Below are 17775 nucleotides of genomic sequence, written 5' to 3' on the forward strand. Positions count from 1 at the left end.
CTAATCATATAGGTATTTATTAGAATACATATGTATGTCTATAACAATTGTCAAATATGCTTGGCATATCTTGCAAGCATGTTTTTAAAGAAATTAATAGAAAAAATAGAAGCTTCAAATGACATACTTTCATTACTACTAATAGATATACAAACTTATTCTTGGTGCTTCTAATCCCATTAAAATAAAAAAAATAAAAATCAATAAATTTAGGCATACAAGAATTTTTCAACAAAATTGAAAGAAGACATGAAAACTTCTTTTCTTATCAAGAATTTAATCTAAAGCAAGTAATTTTTGTATTAGATTTTAACATTATAGAAAAAAATTGATTTGATATATATCTATTATTGGCATTTAATAATAATATCTTAGGATTATTTTTAGAATATTCTATTAGATTCTTAAAAGATTCTTAAAATATTCTTAGAAGACTCCAAAAGATTTTTAAAATATTCTAATAGATTCTACAAAGTTCTAGGAAGATTAAAGAAGTTGTCTAAGAAACTTCTTAGAATTGCTTCATGCTTAAGCAACATGAAAACTTCTTGAGAAGCTTTTTAAGGATGCTTCATTTTCAAGCAATAAAAAAAATTCTAAAGAAGCTTCCTAATACCTAATATATATTGGAGTTGAGGATGAAGAAATCTTATCACAGATATACATAAGTATTCTAGTAAATACCTATATGATTAAGTAGAAGTAGGTAAAAGTAGATACAATTTCATAATACCTTCTGGAGAAGCTTTCTAGAAGCTTCATAGATGCTACTTTGATTTTATATATATTTGTAGTTGATTGGTAGATTAGAAACTTAATCAACAAGTTAATCACGTATTGATAGCTTACAAAACAAGCTAATTATGTAGCACACATATAAAAAACTTGCCTTGCAAGTTAAGATACATGTCTTGCAAAGTCAACATGTTTTGGAGGTCCTATAGGACATTACTATGTAGGTCCTAGTTAAAAGTATATATGGAGGCAAGAATGAAGCCTTCTTCATTCAACGCCTTTCTAGTCTTCAGTCTTGCTTCATAACTTTCTAATCTTCTTATTTTTGGCAATAGGCATTTTAGTTTAATATTATATCATCTTTGAGTGACTTTCTAGTTTTCTTCAGTGACACAAGAGTGTATTGAGGATTTTCTTTCTTTGAAATTCATGTCCTTGACAGATCTTCACTCTCAAGAATACATCTTTTAGAGCTCTAATTTACTTCTTTTAGTGTTAATCTTGCATTCATCAAGTTTAAACAAGTTATCGTTAGCTTTCTTATTAAAATTCTTCAATTCATCTTTTTGTTTGGTTTTTTGTATAATATATTTGTCAAAATATCTATACTTGTGGATGACTTTTTGAAAGTTTAGTACATACAAGCTCTTTTAGACTCAAATTGGTAGATAAGAAGAACAAATCAAGGTATAAAAATTACAGATATTGTAATTAAATTATTATCTTTAATGATTTCATATACTCTATTCATAGAGATTTTTTAGCAAGTGTATAATATCTAATTGATGATATTAGTGTACAACATCTAGTACCAACAAATAATATTTTTTGTGCAAAATCAAATGGATGAAATTAGCATGCAACATCCAATACTAACAAATAATATTTTTTTGTGCAAAACTAAGTGGATGAAATTGACTTACAAAATCTTATGCCGACAAATGATACTAGCAATGACAATTAGGAGTGAAAGTAGTATAAGTAGAGATGACAAATTTAACATGTAAGAATTATAATTGATAAAAATAAAATTACTTTTATATATAAAGAAAATTTTTACCGAGAGGGTAAGGAATGAAGTCTTATTAATATAAGTGTAATATCATGCTACCATATATTTTATTTCATTTAAAAATATACTTATACACTTTTTTAGTTTAAATAAGTTTTTTTTTAAAATATCATAAAAGTTCTATATTTAAAAATATTAAATATTTTATAATATGTCAATATAAATACAATAAAAACTTACAATTTATAGATCATGCACCTTTGAATTAGCAAAAATATCTTTAATTGAAAATATTTATTTTTATCAAAATACTCTATTTTAACTATGTAAAATTGCACAATTTCATACCAATCATCTTACTTATTTATTTATTTTATTTAGATAGTTTATCTAATTGGAAGCACAAAAATAACACATTGAAACTAATTATGATAATTATGATAAATTTAATTAATTAAAATAAACTTTCGTAATAGCCAAATAGTAACATAATTCAATCTAAAAAAAATTAGGAAATTTTTTTTGACAATTTCTTACAGATGCATCAATCGAAGGCAAAAATATTTATGAAAGAAAAAGAAAATGAAATCTCTCCCTGCGTTCTCCCCGTGGAAGCAGTCATGGGTTCGAACCTGGCCGTAGACCTGCAAAGGGGGGGCTCCGATGGAGAGTCCATGCAGACAAGGCCAGGCAGGCAGGCACGCTGGCTTATCTCCTCCTCCTCGTCCTCCTCTTCTCCTTCTACTTCCACCCTCCCCATCCTTTCCTATTCCTTCCTTTCCTTTTCCTTCCTTTCCTTTCATACGCTCTTCACCGCACCGCACCGCCTCGTTTACTTACCCCTTTCCTTGCTTTGTCTTGCTTCCAGTTGCGGCAACGCCGCGAAGAGTACCTTGGGCGCTTCATCATTCGATGCGATCGTGTGACGTAAGACATCCTTTTCAGTGCTGTGCTCGCTGCACTCGCTGCTTCAGGGGCGTGAGCGCATAATCCGGAGGGAGCCTTGCATTGCCAGGTTGAGGAGACTTTCGTGGCGCTTTACCTTGGGATTGATGATTGCGAAGGGATCGGCGCGAGAGCGAGGAGGCTGAGGGCGCGTGCATATGAGGGGCTGTTTTTGTGGGAAGTTGTAAAGGCCTTTTTTGTGGTTGTCTTGGTGGGGTGGGAGCAGTGGCAGGAGAAGAGAAGAGAAGAGGAGAGTGGGTGAGTGAGTGAGAGAGAGCGTCACGCTGGAGAGGGCGGTTTGGAGCCTGGGAGGGGGGATCGCCAATGCGTTCTTCAACTCCTTAGAACGGTATTCGTGTGTGGCGCTTAGTGTCACAGACAGCGACGACGAGGACGGGGAGGGGGGGCGGAGAGCCTGCGCCAGCCGGTTTGGCGGTATGGGGCTTGATAAAGGCGACCATGAGGACAGCGGGATCGGCGCCCTACGCCTCGTGGGTTGCGATCGGTTTGTGAGGAATAATCCCAAGACAGATCATTTCGGGGTGCAGCGCTTTCATCACATCGAATTCTGGTAATCAATCGCGCTTTGTTAGGAAGATTAAAATTATCTTTTTTTTTTTTTTTTTTTTTTTTTTGCCCTCCCATCCTTCTTCTTGTTGGAAATCTTTTTGTGTCTGAACGAAGTGAAAGATCGTGAATGGTTTCGGAGTTGGCTTACGGATTTGAATTCTCAATGCTCATTGTACCATGCTTTTTCATTGTCTTTCTGGCAACAACGTAGGATTTGAAATGTTTGCTCTAGTGGGTAGGTGCGCATGGCAGTGTTAAATAGTTTTGGACACAGTGCGTCTGTTGTGCTATTGGTTTTTATATCTAATGACGAGGATTAGATATTCGCCTCTCCTTTTTCATGCTTTGATTTGCGAGGACATCTTCTAGTTTTTCTTGTTTCTCTTCTTTCTCTTGGCGAGGGATTGAGGAACAAGCTTCTCTTCTACTGATAATCAAGTTTCTTTGGCTCTCGTTCTACATCTTTAAAATATTGCAGTTCTGGTTGGTTTTTACCTTATAGTCTGTGCTTGGAGAGATTGTTTCGATGGAAAATTTAATTGATGCTCATGTCCTCAGCAATCTCTGATTTATTGTGAAGCAATAATTCGTGAGTATTTGTATCTGTAGGTGTGGGGATGCCTCGAATACGTGGAGGAGGTTCTCCTGGGGTTTAGGTATGCACCTTGTAGCAAAATCGGATCAGACGACTGGGAACCAAACATATTGCAGCTATGCTATTCAGTCAAATGAGCTCGTGTTTGCCTTTACTGCCCCTTACTCATCTAAGATTGATCAGACCAATACCAAAATGCCTCACCCTGGCTACAAGAGTAAGGAGGCCAGAAGTTTTGTTGATGCGCACGGACTGGCCGTGAGGGCGGTGGGAATCCTAGTGGATGATGCTGCTGAAGCTTATCGCACTAGTGTTGAGCATGGAGCACTTTCCGTGTTGGAACCTCATGTTTTGAGTGATGATGCGAAGGGTGGTAAAATGTCTATGGCAGAGGTGAAGCTCTATGGTGATGTGGTTTTGAGATATGTTAGCACTCAGGGATACAAAGGGCCTATGTTACCCAATTATGAGGACGTTGAATCGCTTCCTCTTACGTATGGTCTTGTACGACTTGATCATGCTGTGGGGAACGTACATAATCTGGCAGAGGCCGTAAGCCAGATTTCTAAGTACACAGGTTTTCACGAATTTGCTGAGTTTACAGCTGATGATGTGGGGACTTCAGAGAGTGGGCTCAACAGTATGGTCCTGGCCAGTAACAATGAAATGGTTTTGCTTCCTCTCAATGAGCCTACTTTCGGAACTAAACGGAAATCTCAAATTCAGACTTATCTAGAGCACAATGAAGGTCCAGGGCTGCAGCATCTTGCTCTAATTTGTGATAACATCTTTTCAACTTTAAAAGAAATGAGGACTCGCACACACATTGGAGGTTTTGACTTCATGCCCAAACCCCCTGCTACTTACTACAAGAATTTGGCCAATCGAGTTGGAGATATCCTCACCGAGGAACAGATCAAGCAGTGTGACGAGCTTGGGATTCTTGTCGACAAGGATGATCAGGGTGTGTTGTTGCAGATTTTTACAAAGCCTGTGGGTGACAGGTGTGTCTGTTGCTCTACATAGCACATTTTCGGTCCTATAGTTCTTGCGCCTTTGTTGACGATTGTGCCAAGCAACCTGTAGTTTAGCTTTAGTTTGCGTCTCTTATGTGTCGAGAAATATAATTACTATCGGTAGTGGAAGGGAGTCTGCTGTCATTTTACAAGGTTCTTTTTGAGACTCTGAATTTTTTTTTTCTGCTGTAGATGAGAAGCTTACGGGTTTTCAGAATTTGTATATTCTATTAAGGAATTGTATTCTTTGCGCAGACCAACAATATTCATAGAAATCATTCAGAGGATTGGATGCATGGAGAAAGATGAAACCACTGGCGTATCAGTTCAGAGGGGAGGTTGCGGTGGCTTTGGCAAGGGAAACTTTTCGGAGCTGTTCAAATCTATTGAAGAGTATGAAAAAACTCTTGATGGCACTATAAAAGCGTAATAAATGATTAAGACTGTAGGACATTTTTATGCTGTTTGCATGTAGGTACACAGATTCTTTATGACGAGGATCTAACTCTGATTTTAGGGGGAATATTTGGCTAAGTTTTCACAGGAGAGGAGTTTGAGTTCTTGCTTAACATATTTTTGACAGGTCGTCAAATACTTAGGGTAGCTGGACCTTCACATACATGCTTTATTAGTTGAAGCATCCACTATACCAGCGGTAATTGACAATTTGGACTGAGGAGTTTGAAGCTCCTTGTAAATGTAATATCGTTCAAGTCACTGAATATATGCGGGCGTTTTTGGAATCAGTGTTCTGTATTGTGCATGGGACCTTGTGATCCTTTAGCAGGGGCAGCAAAGGCAATTTGAATATACTTAAGCACTGATCATGTTAATTACTTCATACTTTTCTGTTATGTTTCAATTCACAAGCACGGCTGGGTTTATCCTCAATGTGCAGAGTTCCTGGAGCTCAGCGCCGCCGCAGCAGTGAAGTCTGCTGTATTGAATGTTGCACAAGCAGGCATTACTTCCGCAATCCTCATCCTTTGTAGCACATATACGGTCATTCTTGCTGATAGAAGTGATATGTCGGCACCTCATATTGTGAATTACAGACTAAACTGTTATGACCGATGTACATATTGGAAATGCATTACAAGGAAAGCGGCTAGGACTGCACACCCATGTTACCTCAACATTGATAGAATGTAAACTCACTGTCCCAAGATATCATTCAGTATCCTGCAGCGGCTTCCTCCAAAACACTCCATCTGAATATTAGAACAGGATACTGACAAATATATCGTTAGTACCAATGTATTTATTTTTTTATCACTACGTGCAAGGTGATGGGAGCTGGCATTTGTACATGTCCTCTTAAGTGCTAGATATATTGCTCCACTTAGTCTTGGTATAGGAAGAGACTGTTGTCATGGATTTTCTTGTTCTTAAGTCCGTAAGTAGATAAAAATAAAACATATAATATATAAAAAAAATTTTAACAAAGCTCACCAGTGTGGCAATGGACGTGTATTATTTTGATAAAAAACATCATTATTAAACATTACATTTATTTATTTATTTTAACGTACAAAGCCTATATATATATATATATATATAATTCAAGAGCTGTAATTTATAATTATTTTTTAACAACTCACATTTATTGTAACATTGTGTGGATATCACATTGAAGAATTTAACAGTAGATAAAAGAGAAAATATCATCTATATATATATATATATATATTTATATATATAATTCTCAAATATGCTAAAATATCAAGAAAATCCCTATATTCTTGATAATAGCAAATCTAACCTTGAATGTGATAAGGTAGGAGAGAGATGGTCAAGCTAGAGCACATGAAGTGCATGTTCATGTAAAAAAGAGTATTAGGAAGAAGGGATAGGATTACATTATATTTGCTTTTTGGCTTTTAGGGATATCCTCTGTTGAGCAAACCTTTTTGTTTGCACTGAAGTTGGTTGAATGGGATAGATAGCCAAAGAAGGTCTCCTTTTGCACACAAATGTTGGAATGCACTACAAAGTACAAAGATGTTGAATTGACCATTCCATATCCTTCACAAGTGTTTGCAACTTGCCTTATGAATTCCAAATCCTTCTCAAGTGGGACATCATGAGAAGTACCAACATTGAAGTTCAAGCCATTCTTACTATATCTCAAGGTGGTGCTATTAAGATTGTTGAGGTTGATTGGTTGCTTGTAGTATGAGTCACAAAGTCGAAATTTGGCTAACTATACCACCTTTAGAATGGAGTTTTTGTATAGTTTTTATACTATACAAAAACTCCATTCTAAGAGTGATCAAAGCTATCTTTGAAATGCTGCAATCTACCAAGACTAAATACAAATGCAGCTCAATCACTAAAAATTGGCGTGAGATTGAAGCTTAGTGGCTGAAATTCCAAGTTTCCTTTTGCTCCTCTACTATTTCCAAGCAATGATTCCAAACTCATTCCATTGTGCCTAGTTTTCTTTGTAGTGCAAGGGGACTTCAACATGTTTGGTTAGTGCTTATTCCTCCGTCTTTTAGCTAATTTATTTTTATCAACCAACATGGAGCATAGCAACTAAGAGTCAATTTGATTGGTACTTTAAAACTTAAACATAGGTTTTGGAGCTATAGGCTAGCATCTCAATATCATATGGTCTATTTTTGAGAAAAACATGGAAATACATGTTTGCAACATGTAACCTTCTATTTGACAAAAGAGAAGGAGGCAAAGCAAATTTGCCAAAAAAGGGCATGCCAAAATCTGTATGGTAGTGGTTTGGGCTCTAAAACATTACTAAAAAAAGAAAAGTGGTGATACTTTATCACAATTGATGATAGATTTGCTATTATTTGAAAAGTAAGTAGTTGATTTGTTATTATCAAGAATACATGGATATTCTTGATATTTCAGCATATTTGAAAAGTATATATGATATTTTCCCTAGATAAAACAATCACACTAAAAGTATGTAAATCATTTGAAGTTAAAACTCTTTTAAAACATCATTCATTTTTGTTTTTTTGCAAGATAATAATATGGTTTCTATTAGAAGATTAAAATTCAAAATTAATACATTACAATTTTATTAACATTATTTGCATCAATTCTGTGAGATATTGGATTAGATGCAAAACCATATGTTATTAATTTCCAATAGAATTCAATAATTGCATCAAGTCGATAAAATTATTTACTAAATATATTTATAAAATAATATAAGCTATAATAAGATGACCAAGTTTAAAAAGAGATATTTGATTGTTAATAATTAAAAATAAAATCAAATAAACACATATTTATATATGATCTTTATTAGAAACACCTTTTCAAAATTTTTCTTCTCTTCTTCAATTAATACATAATTACAAGCTTAAATATAAATATAATTCAAATAGGGTCTTGGAAGAAATGAAAATGATTATTTCTATTATTCTTATTTTGATTCAAGAACATTTTATTGAGTGTTTGTTTTGAACACCAATAGTTTTGTATTTTATTTATTTAAAATAGCTTATTATAATTAAAAGAAGAAAAAAAATCTTGTAATTTTTTAAAATAAAGAATTAAATATTTTAAAATTAATTATAAAAATTACTATGAACATACTATTGCCATTGTAGACTTGATTTAAAATTGGCATCATTCTCTTAAAAATATTTTATTTATAGTTTTATAAATACATGTAGCAAGCATTTTAAAATTATGTATGTACATATTTTAAATTATTATTAATCTTATTGTGTCACGTCAATATATTTTTTATTTTTAGATTAATATCATATACAAACATAAAATCCATCACAAGATTTTTATATGTGTTATTTGATTACACATATTTGCCACCAAGACAATAGAAGATAGGATGTAATAATCAATAAAAGAAATTTATTGGAATTTATTATATAGATATTAATTAATATAATAATTATATTATTTAAGAAGATTAAATCAACCTACTAAAAATTTCAATCAATCTATGTATCTCCACTTTACTATGCTCTCACACCATATAGGGATATGCACTCTTCCAATCCCTCTAGTTTGCATTGTGTAATGTGTTGATTTTGCAAGGAAGTGAGGGGTAGAGAATGAAACTCTTAGAAGATCTATGATGGAGCACATAAAAGGAATAACTTGGTATTTGAGTGTGAGAGGTTAGTTGCAAAGGTAGAAACAAACAACATGAGGATTGTTTTACATTAGAAGGAAGTTGAGAAAATGTTAGAGGTATATTGTGAAGTTGAACAAGAGTGGTATGGCAAGAAGCAAAGGTTTGAAGATGCAATATGATGAAAATGAATAACAATTATTTGTATTTTTATTATTGGTGGGTCAATATAATAACTCCCTTAATTAACTCTTCAGAACTTGGATATACATTTTAGTTATTAAAATATGTAAAAAAATTCCGACATAATTTTTATCCACTGACCTAGAAGGAGTATATTTAACGTCAATTTTGAGTTTACTCAACAACCAATTGGAGTGCCTAGTTTTCCTACCATTCTACCCAAGATTACGAGTTTCTATTACTGTCCCATTATTTTTATAAATGATATATATGGTTATTAGAGCATGCCACACACCGTCTCGCTGTGTGGAGAACTGAGACACTTTGGAGATTTCGTATTCATGTCACAATGCTGAGGTTGAAATTCCTACTTCGTTCATCTTTTTTTCTGTTTCTATCTGCCTAGGTAGGCATCCAGCAGAAAGAGTGTCAATGAGTTGTTATAATACATGCATTTCCGTTTCAACACAATTACCTTGTTACAATGTGATTTATTCGTTTGGTTGCAAGTGAATTGTCCCACTGTTATTTTGGAACTTCACAAAACATTCCGCTCAACTGTTCAAATATTGATGCAGTGTCAATAGCTGCTGCAGCATCCTTCAATTCCTACCTTTACTGAACCACTATTCTACGTACATCACCTATCAGCATAAGATCGCCCCCTCTGTAAGAATCTGCTCATAATATCAATGATCATACCGCGCATTCAACGCACAGTTCAGTGACCTTTACACTAGTTTTAACGCCTGTACGCGTGTGAAGATCTACATACAATCAACGAAGAATGTACACATCAAGGTCACCTTTCCATACACACTTTGCATATGCCCAATCAACTTACAACCTGAAAGTGAAGTGACTACTGCTAACATGAGTTGATAGTCACTTCTTAGTTCTAATTCCCGCAACACTGAAGGCCCTTGTTCTCCTATGGCCCTGTTTTGGAGGATTTGTGCGTAGGAATATCCCCACATGGACAACATAAACCGCAGGTAGACGGCGCAGATGGGGTGCTCAACGCGCAACACAAAAAAAGAAAAAAATAAGATATATGTGCTTGAGGACACAGAACCAGCTTACTAGCCCATAACAAAGTTAATGCAAGTTAAGGAAGTTAAGGTCGTTTCCCAGTACCCTACTAATTGTGTAGCATGAAGATACACAGTAATCACCAACCAACACGCGTCATCATTGCCCGTAAAATCAAGACACTAGTGCAAGGGAACAAAACCAGAAAATTTTCAGGCCGGACAATTTAACTTCTTCGTGTCAAACCCAGGATCATGGTACAGAGATGCTTTCCTCTCTAAGGGGTCCCACATGTGGTAGCAGCTGGTTAAGGATGACAACAAAACAAAAAAACCTAGCCGTCAGGATAGCACTGAGCGAACATGATCCAAATGCAGCTCAGTCAAACAGACTGAAGCCCATGTCCTGCACAACAACAGAACAATACAGATAGTGAGTGACGGCTTTGTGCGAAATTAACTAAACCCTAACCTAAATTATAACCCTAATAAGCACCCTGCACTCCCTTGTGCAGGAATTTTAACCATCTCTAGCGGCGGAAAGAAATGTGAAAAATGGAAGAAATTGAAGAAAGAAAAAATAATCCATTTGAGACAGACTTGTACCATGCTGTGATAAAGATAGGAGATGACCGAACAGATATAAATACCAATGGTATGCAACCCCAACGTAATATTTAATACCCTCTACATTGAAATTCCAACGACATAAAATGCAAATCACATGTGCCTCATTAAAGACAACGAAACGTACATCATCTGACTCTTCCTTCTCCTCCTCCTTCTTGGCTTCTTCCTTCTCCTCGGCAGCAGGGGCAGCAGAACCGCCACCAGCGCCTGCAGAAGACACCACAACACCGCCACCTCCACCTGAGGGTACGGATGCGAACTTTTCCTTTCCTGCTGCAATAACTTCCAAGATATCTTTTCCCTCGAGCTCCTTCAACAATAGGCTTACTCTAGCCGCATCTGCCTCAGCACCGACTGAAAACACCCAGAAAAAGCACACAACATCAGATCGCTACGTAAAGGAAAAATTCACAGCCTCAAAATAGACGTACTCAGAACCACATTGCTCTAATCACGAATTCTGAACGACGCTAAAGAAGCAGAACTCGAATTTCACCCAAATTGATCACAATGGCACTGACCTGCACCCAAGATAGACTCAATGTCCTTCGCCGTGGGGGCGGAGTTGCCTCCCAGAAGGGCCAAAAGGTATGCAGCGACCACCTTCATTTTAGCAGACGCAGATTACGAGAAGGAGGATGGAAGAATGAGCTGCGCAAGAGCAGATACGACCTCGCAAGCGCTGGCAAAGAGAGAGACTCCGGGTCACCCATAACCCTCATGTACGAAACCCTAACCACTCGGACGACGGAGATGGCGCAAAGCTTGGATTCATCCTACGGTCAGGACACTGTTCCAAATTAGGGGCTTTGAAATCAATACAGTGCAAAAAGCCTCAGTGGATGATTCTCATCATTAGAATGAAACGCATCCACATGTGTGCTCTCTCTCTCTCTCTCTCTCTCTCTCCCTCATTCCTTCAATGCGCAGAGGTCTAGCTATGGCATTTTGATGTCAATTCAGCTTGGAGCTCCGTGTTGCGGAGGTAGGGTGGGTGTGGTTTACTGTTGCTGCACCAAGTTAATTGGTGCTCAGTTTTCTTAGCAGTTTAACTGTATTTTCCTTGATAATCTTTGGAGCTTCTTTGGCGTTGTTATGTTACGTTTAATTCTTCTTTGAGTTTTTGTCTGACATTCGTCACGATACTTTTGCATTTGTACAGAGCATCACTTGGTGTAATTCTCCGGTGTAGTATCCAAATGCTCGGTACTTCGCTTCCTCCGCTTGTTCCTGATTTCTTTCCTCGAGTTTTCTCTAAGACGTTTTTACTGGCAAAGAGATCGCGTTTCGAGTGAATGATATCCTATGGGGCCTAAGTTTCTGCTCCATATTTTATCACGTGGCTGAGGTTTGTCAACTCTATGTTGTGCAGAGTGTTGTAGGAGTCTTTTTACTTCATGCGGTGTATGATTACAAATGAAGCCCCCTTGTACGTTGCAATGTGTATCCAGCTAACCACGGTGTTCTTCCGATCGGAAATATTTGTTAGTGTAGTTTCGTGACGATGACATCACACATATTTCGCAGCTCCAACCCCAGTTCGAAATGGTTCAACTCTTTTACTAATGAGAGCTCATATTCTACAATTCTATCTATCGTAATGAAATGTATCCATACATTGTGTCCAATGGTTTTGTATTGAATCTAGCATACATTATCAAACCCCTTGCCTTACATAATTGTGGAGACCTTTCTTCCTTTGTACTTCTTCACTATTCGTTCCTGATTTCCCCTTCACCGTTTCTATAAGTTTCCGAAAGAAAAAAAAAAAAAAAAAAAAAAAAACGAAGACTGCATGTGTTTGCGCAGCCAAAAAATTAAGTAGTTAAACCCCAATATTAGGTCCATCCCCATATGCGTCTTTGTTGGGCAGAGACGCAGATCTAGGTGGAGTATCCGAAGACCTCATTGAACTTGTCCACGACCAAAGTGCCGGAGTCGATGGACTCAAGAGGGTCCTTCCTCAATCGATGCCTCAAACAGTTGGGCATGACAGCCCTGATGTCCTCAGCGGTCACTTCAGTCCTTCCCTGGAAGGCAGCGAAGGCTTTGGAAGCTCTGTTGCTGACAATGTCACCCCGCAATCCGTCCACATCCAGCTCCGAGCAAACTTGCGAAATCTTCACTCGCAAGTCGTGTGGCACCTTCACGCTGGACAGAATTGCGCGAGCGTTGTCGATTCGATCACGAAGCTCCTTCTGGGTGGTATCGTAATTCACACGGAAGGACTTGGGATTCGCGTCGAACATCCCTCGCTCTTCCACAATCTTCACTCGAAGCTCGGGGTCCTTAACTGTTCCAACCTGCGTAAACGGAAATTTGAAAAACTCAGCAGGCGTACATAACCCGAGAGGATTTGCATCCACACTTAATCTTGTAGCTTTACGCCAAACTTCAACTTGTAGAGTAATTGAAATAGTGAAATATATAGATAATTGACGAATTGAGGCTATGGGTTGGGTTCACGGCACCTGAGCGTGCATGCCGAATCGATCCAACAATTGGGGTCGGAGTTCACCCTCTTCAGGATTACCGGAGCCAATGAGAATGAAGCGAGCTGGGTGAGAAATTGAGATGCCCTCTCTCTCTACCGTGTTCCATCCAGACGCTGCAGAGTCAAGCAAGACATCCACTAGATGGTCGTCCAGCAGATTAACTTCGTCCACATACAGAATTCCACGGTTTGCCCTTGCCAATAGCCCTGGCTCAAACGCCTTTACTCCCTCAGTGAGCGCCTTTTCAATGTCAATCGTTCCACACACACGATCCTCCGTAGCTCCTAGTGGCAGATCCACCATGTTAATACGAGAAGTAGCAACAGGCAGCTCCTCATTCGCCTGAACCCTCTTCCTGACCTCCTCGCTCATCAATTCGGGGTCCTGCGGGGAGGAGTTGAAGGGGTCTCCAGCGACAACCTCGATTTCGGGCAACAAGTCCACGAGAGCACGCACTGTGGTAGATTTTCCTGTTCCACGATCGCCCATGATCATCACGCCTCCAATCTTGGGGTCAATGACATTCAATATCAAGCACATCTTCATCTCCTCTTGACCCACAATGGCTGTGAAAGGGAAAACGGGACGGGCCTCCCCTTCGGACGCCGCATTCTGTTCCATTAAGAAACCACTCCACTCATTTCAGAATCTCCTAAAACATTAGGGAATCAACAGATGTCATCGAAAAACGTAAACCATCTTGGCACACAGGAAAGCGAACGAATCGGGACAGAAACTTGACATCGGTGAGATTCTCCTGCTCCTTCACAGGAATGGCAACATTGTTGATTCTCAAAGCGCGACCAGCTCTCCTCTCCCCCGACCGACACCTAGACCACGAAACTCTGCTAGAAGCGCCCTGGCAGAAGCTGCTCCTGCGACACGCCAAAACCCCAGTGCTACCGTTTAGGTGTGCCTGCTTGGTAGTGCTGCTGCTCGCACTGACAGCAGCAACTGCTGCTGCAGCTTCGCGCACCAGACAGGCCATTGTTTCTCTGCAACTACAGTGACAACCAAACCCACTAGAAACGCAAGTCTTCGTTAACTGTACAGTAGGAAATGAGGTGCAGGGAACAGGGTTTTAGCGATGTACAAGAGGGTGCAGCGTGGCTTTGAGCATCTAACCAGGGAAAGTGGAGGTGAGTATTAGTTTCGGACAGTCCTGTGGCTGCGATTGGCTGACGAGGGGCTCCCACTGGATATGGCTTGTCGCCGAAATCATCTCATCCATTCTCGCTCCACCAAATCCTAAACATCCTCCGCTTTCAATTCAGTTACCCGTCCAGTCATATCCGGGCCAACAATACTCCCCCTTTCAATTCAGATACCCGTCCAATCATATCCGGGCCAACAATACTCCCCCTTTCCTTACGTTCGAACACAGAAATTTGCACTTTCGTAAAATGAATGGTTTCTGGAATTGCGTCGAGGAATCGGAAATTTTTAGAATTTGAGCCAATCGGAGGGGCTTGCTGTGAAGTCCACAACGATAGCAGCGGGGAAATAGATAAAGTCTAGGTCTGCAATGTGGAGGTCCCTGAATGGCGCTGCACCGTACTCCTTGGCCACCAAAGGAGTCCGATGCAGCCTCTCGGAAGCAAGGAGTTGTATTAGTTTCCCTTGTTGTGGACCATCCCCTCCATAGACACTCCAGGGGCTTTCTCTCTACCTTGGTCCTTTTTTCATCCATCAAGCCATATGAAATATCCGCCGATACTTTCAAAAATCCGCCACCGTTGAGCATAGAATTCGGCTGGGCAGCTGCAGCAGACCACCCCCGCTTTGATCATATTTTTTTCGAATTGGGAGATTCTGTGATATTGCTTTGCTGCGTTTGAATCTGGGAGAGCTGCGCAGCGGGAGGTTGAGTATTTGCTGTGGGAAGTTTCAGCCGAAGAGATGCCAGTGTTGCTTGCAGCAGTTGCAGGGTCGGCCACAGCCGGGAGCCTAGTGGTTGAATTCCCGGCCTCTGTTGCAACCCCCCATAGCTATGGTACTAATGGGTTGTTGGCCATAGCGAGGAAGCCGCTTGCGGCCAGGCTGGATGTGAGTAGCAGTAGGGCTTTCGGGAATAGTCGTTTCGAAACTAGACACTCGTTTCCCTTGGGGAAGAGATTGCGTCGTTCTTGTTTGCGAGCCTCGGCACTTCAACAGACCTCGACCAATAGTATCAAATGGGTGCTTGACCCTGTTGGTAAGTGTTCTTTGATCTCTCATCGTCATTTCCATCCGCTGCATCCGTCTGGCATCGAAGTGAGAAACTTTAGCATACAAGAATTGTCGACAATGCACTATTGTCTCTTCTTCGACTGCATTGTAATGGTCAATCGTGTCACAATACTCACATTAAGCATATCAGAAGTCGCTAAATTGTTGCGTCCAATGATGTTCAATTAAATGGGTTTGATATCAAGAATGAATCATTTAGCAACCGTCACGTTTGTTCTTTTTTAGGTGACGGAAATACAAGCCATCTTGACGCTCCAGTGCCTTTGCCTAGTGGCTTCGAGCTGGCATCGGTAAGTATTTCCCTCTAATTTCTTGGTTTGGCTAACTGCAGTTGCATTTATGTACGGACTTTGGGTGTCACATCGAAATGTCAATCATAATTTGCTCGAATTACCTATCAGTCGTTTGTTGATGTCAATTCTTTGTTAGTGTCTGAATTGGTAAGATATGGTACTTGATTGCTAAGCGGCATTCATTTCTGTGTTGCCTAGCCAACTTCTGTGCACTGAACTGTTTTTGGGTTTATTCCTGTGGGTCAAACAGTGATTGAGCGCCTTGAGTGATTCGTAAGAGTAGGGTTAACTGATACATAGAGAAACTATTCGAGCACCTGTGAATCTGATCATACGCTTCATCGTGGTTAAAATGAAGTAAACGGAGCTTGGCAATGTACATTTTGTTTATCTTTTCACTGAAGAAATCAGTTAAGCGTTTGATCTACAATGATACAGAGTGGCATAGGGGTTGTATCAGGATAAAGATTAGGAATATTTGATGATGTTTTTACTAGTATAATGTTTGGATTCCGCAGGATGCCGCCACCATTGGACGCGTTAAAGATAGAGCTGACGTTGTGATTCCTGTAGCCACAGGTAAGCAAGTGCCACAGTGGCTCTGTTCAGGCTTGTTTTGTTTGTGTTCTCTAATTTCTTACGTAACCATGAGTTTTTAATGAAGACGGTTATTCGGAATGATTGCACTAATCTCCACTCTATGGACCCGATTTTCTGTTCAGTTTCCGGTGTTCATGCACGGTTGGAGAAGAAAAAGGGGGTACTCTACATAACTGATCTGGACAGCACAAACGGCACATTTATCAATAACAGGAGAATTCGGCCTGGAGCTGTGACGCCTGTAGCACCTGGAAGCCACATTACCTTTGGTATGGATGCATATTAATAGTTGATGTGCTTCCTGAAAAATGTCTAGTCCACGTGGGTTTTACCTGCGAGGTGAACGTAAACATGCCGCTATCAAACCTCCCTCACATTTAATAATAAGTTGGAATGTATAAAAATAAGAATCATTTGAAATCAACCATCGATTGAACCAACAAGAAAGTGTGACACTGTTTAGATTGCAATTGACAAAATAAGAAATCTGAAATCTCAATGCAAGCTGGTGAAGTGAATCTGGGAAGTAAATCATTTTGTGCATGAAATGAAGTTGGGCACGCCTAATAAGTGCAAGCTACATGTAATATGCAGGTGACGAACACTTGGCTGTATTCAGGTTCTTACAACTCGAAGACTCCTCGCCCGCCGAGACACCTACAGAGGAGTCTTTGGAGGAATCTGTGGAGACACCTGCAGAGGTAGTGGCGGAGGCACCTGCACCTCCTCAGAAAGAGGCCCAATGAAAAGTTTCTGACCTGTTTTCGGATTGATCGTGAAGGTAGCTAGGGTTGAGCATTTACCGATTGAGGTTGGAATCTAGGAGTTGTTTTTCTAGAGAAGAGATGCGTGTTAATAATACAACATGTATTGTTGCACGATCGTTCATGCTTTGAGGATACGGGTTCTGCCACACTAACTGTGTTTCAGAACTTAGTCACTGCTTGGATAAAGCATGTGCTTGTATGTTTGTAAATTCTCCTCAAAACATTGATACAGTAAATGCAATACGTGTCCCTTTCCAGCCCATTCATGCGACACAGAATTTTTTTTCTTTTTTTTCTTTTTGGATGTGCTTTAGTATTGTCATAGAGCCCATTCACTGGTGGTAAATAGTGCTCTTGATGGTCTTTCTGATGGTATGGATCCTATTCCACGAACGCAACATGGCAATTACTAGCATGAAGAGGGTCGCTTGCGCGTAAGTGCCTAGAAAATGCAGGCTTTTAGAGTGGGAATGGAAATAGAAATCTATGACTTGAATGACCATTTACGTTCAATCCATAACTTCGTGGTTGATTAGGTTGAATCTTAGTTCAGACTTGAGTTTGGTCCTTTGATTTTAAGTATCATTTCTTCTGAATGGAAT

At 39.2% G+C, this 17775-nt stretch overlaps 4 protein-coding genes across 4 annotated transcripts; 2 read left to right on the forward strand and 2 right to left on the reverse strand.

Annotated features, from left to right (window-relative positions):
- The first annotated feature begins 2498 nt into the window (after positions 1-2498).
- LOC112278873 (4-hydroxyphenylpyruvate dioxygenase) lies at positions 2499-6391 on the forward strand. Its single transcript, XM_024512736.3, has 4 exons — positions 2499-3263; positions 3872-4861; positions 5129-5266; positions 5772-6391. Exons 1-4 carry the CDS (start codon positions 3130-3132, stop codon positions 5863-5865), a joined length of 1356 nt encoding a protein of 451 aa, XP_024368504.2. The 5' UTR covers positions 2499-3129; the 3' UTR covers positions 5866-6391.
- A 3955-nt stretch (positions 6392-10346) lies between these two features.
- Positions 10347-11470, reverse strand: LOC112276378 (large ribosomal subunit protein P2y). Its single transcript, XM_024507653.3, has 3 exons — positions 11311-11470; positions 10914-11143; positions 10347-10565 (listed from the first exon to the last, which is right to left on the reverse strand). The coding sequence occupies exons 1-3, from the start codon at positions 11396-11398 to the stop codon at positions 10539-10541; spliced, it is 345 nt and encodes a 114-aa protein (XP_024363421.1). The 5' UTR covers positions 11399-11470; the 3' UTR covers positions 10347-10538.
- A 767-nt stretch (positions 11471-12237) lies between these two features.
- On the reverse strand, positions 12238-14393 carry LOC112276373 (magnesium-chelatase subunit ChlI). Its single transcript, XM_024507632.3, has 3 exons — positions 14027-14393; positions 13261-13896; positions 12238-13092 (listed from the first exon to the last, which is right to left on the reverse strand). Exons 1-3 carry the CDS (start codon positions 14270-14272, stop codon positions 12673-12675), a joined length of 1302 nt encoding a protein of 433 aa, XP_024363400.1. The 5' UTR covers positions 14273-14393; the 3' UTR covers positions 12238-12672.
- A 648-nt stretch (positions 14394-15041) lies between these two features.
- LOC112276376 (uncharacterized) lies at positions 15042-17435 on the forward strand. The gene is made up of 5 exons (XM_024507643.3): positions 15042-15478; positions 15739-15803; positions 16325-16385; positions 16529-16675; positions 17001-17435. The coding sequence occupies exons 1-5, from the start codon at positions 15184-15186 to the stop codon at positions 17150-17152; spliced, it is 720 nt and encodes a 239-aa protein (XP_024363411.1). The 5' UTR covers positions 15042-15183; the 3' UTR covers positions 17153-17435.
- The last annotated feature ends 340 nt before the right edge of the window (positions 17436-17775 follow it).

This window comes from Physcomitrium patens, chromosome 2 (assembly GCF_059467195.1).
Source record: "Physcomitrium patens ecotype Gransden chromosome 2, ASM5946719v1, whole genome shotgun sequence".
NCBI lineage: Eukaryota > Viridiplantae > Streptophyta > Bryopsida > Funariales > Funariaceae > Physcomitrium > Physcomitrium patens.

Bases quoted from the DNA above. Each gene is read 5' to 3' on its own strand.
- LOC112278873 (XM_024512736.3), top strand. From the start codon at position 3,130: ATGGGGCTTGATAAAGGCGACCATGAGGACAGCGGGATCGGCGCCCTA. The intron at 3,264-3,871 runs GTAATCAATCGC...TTGTATCTGTAG, and splicing joins TTTCATCACATCGAATTCTG to GTGTGGGGATGCCTCGAATA. The intron at 4,862-5,128 runs GTGTGTCTGTTG...TTCTTTGCGCAG, and splicing joins ACAAAGCCTGTGGGTGACAG to ACCAACAATATTCATAGAAA.
- LOC112276378 (XM_024507653.3), bottom strand. From the start codon at position 11,398: ATGAAGGTGGTCGCTGCATACCTTTTGGCCCTTCTGGGAGGCAACTCC. The intron at 11,144-11,310 runs GTCAGTGCCATT...GGGTGTTTTCAG, and splicing joins TGAGTCTATCTTGGGTGCAG to TCGGTGCTGAGGCAGATGCG. The intron at 10,566-10,913 runs GTACGTTTCGTT...GTTGTTGTGCAG, and splicing joins AGAAGGAAGAGTCAGATGAT to GACATGGGCTTCAGTCTGTT.
- LOC112276373 (XM_024507632.3), bottom strand. From the start codon at position 14,272: ATGGCCTGTCTGGTGCGCGAAGCTGCAGCAGCAGTTGCTGCTGTCAGT. The intron at 13,897-14,026 runs GTCAAGTTTCTG...TTAATGGAACAG, and splicing joins AGCAGGAGAATCTCACCGAT to AATGCGGCGTCCGAAGGGGA. The intron at 13,093-13,260 runs GTGCCGTGAACC...CCGTTTACGCAG, and splicing joins GATTCGGCATGCACGCTCAG to GTTGGAACAGTTAAGGACCC.
- LOC112276376 (XM_024507643.3), top strand. From the start codon at position 15,184: ATGCCAGTGTTGCTTGCAGCAGTTGCAGGGTCGGCCACAGCCGGGAGC. The intron at 15,479-15,738 runs GTAAGTGTTCTT...GTTCTTTTTTAG, and splicing joins ATGGGTGCTTGACCCTGTTG to GTGACGGAAATACAAGCCAT. The intron at 16,386-16,528 runs GTAAGCAAGTGC...TTTTCTGTTCAG, and splicing joins TGTGATTCCTGTAGCCACAG to TTTCCGGTGTTCATGCACGG.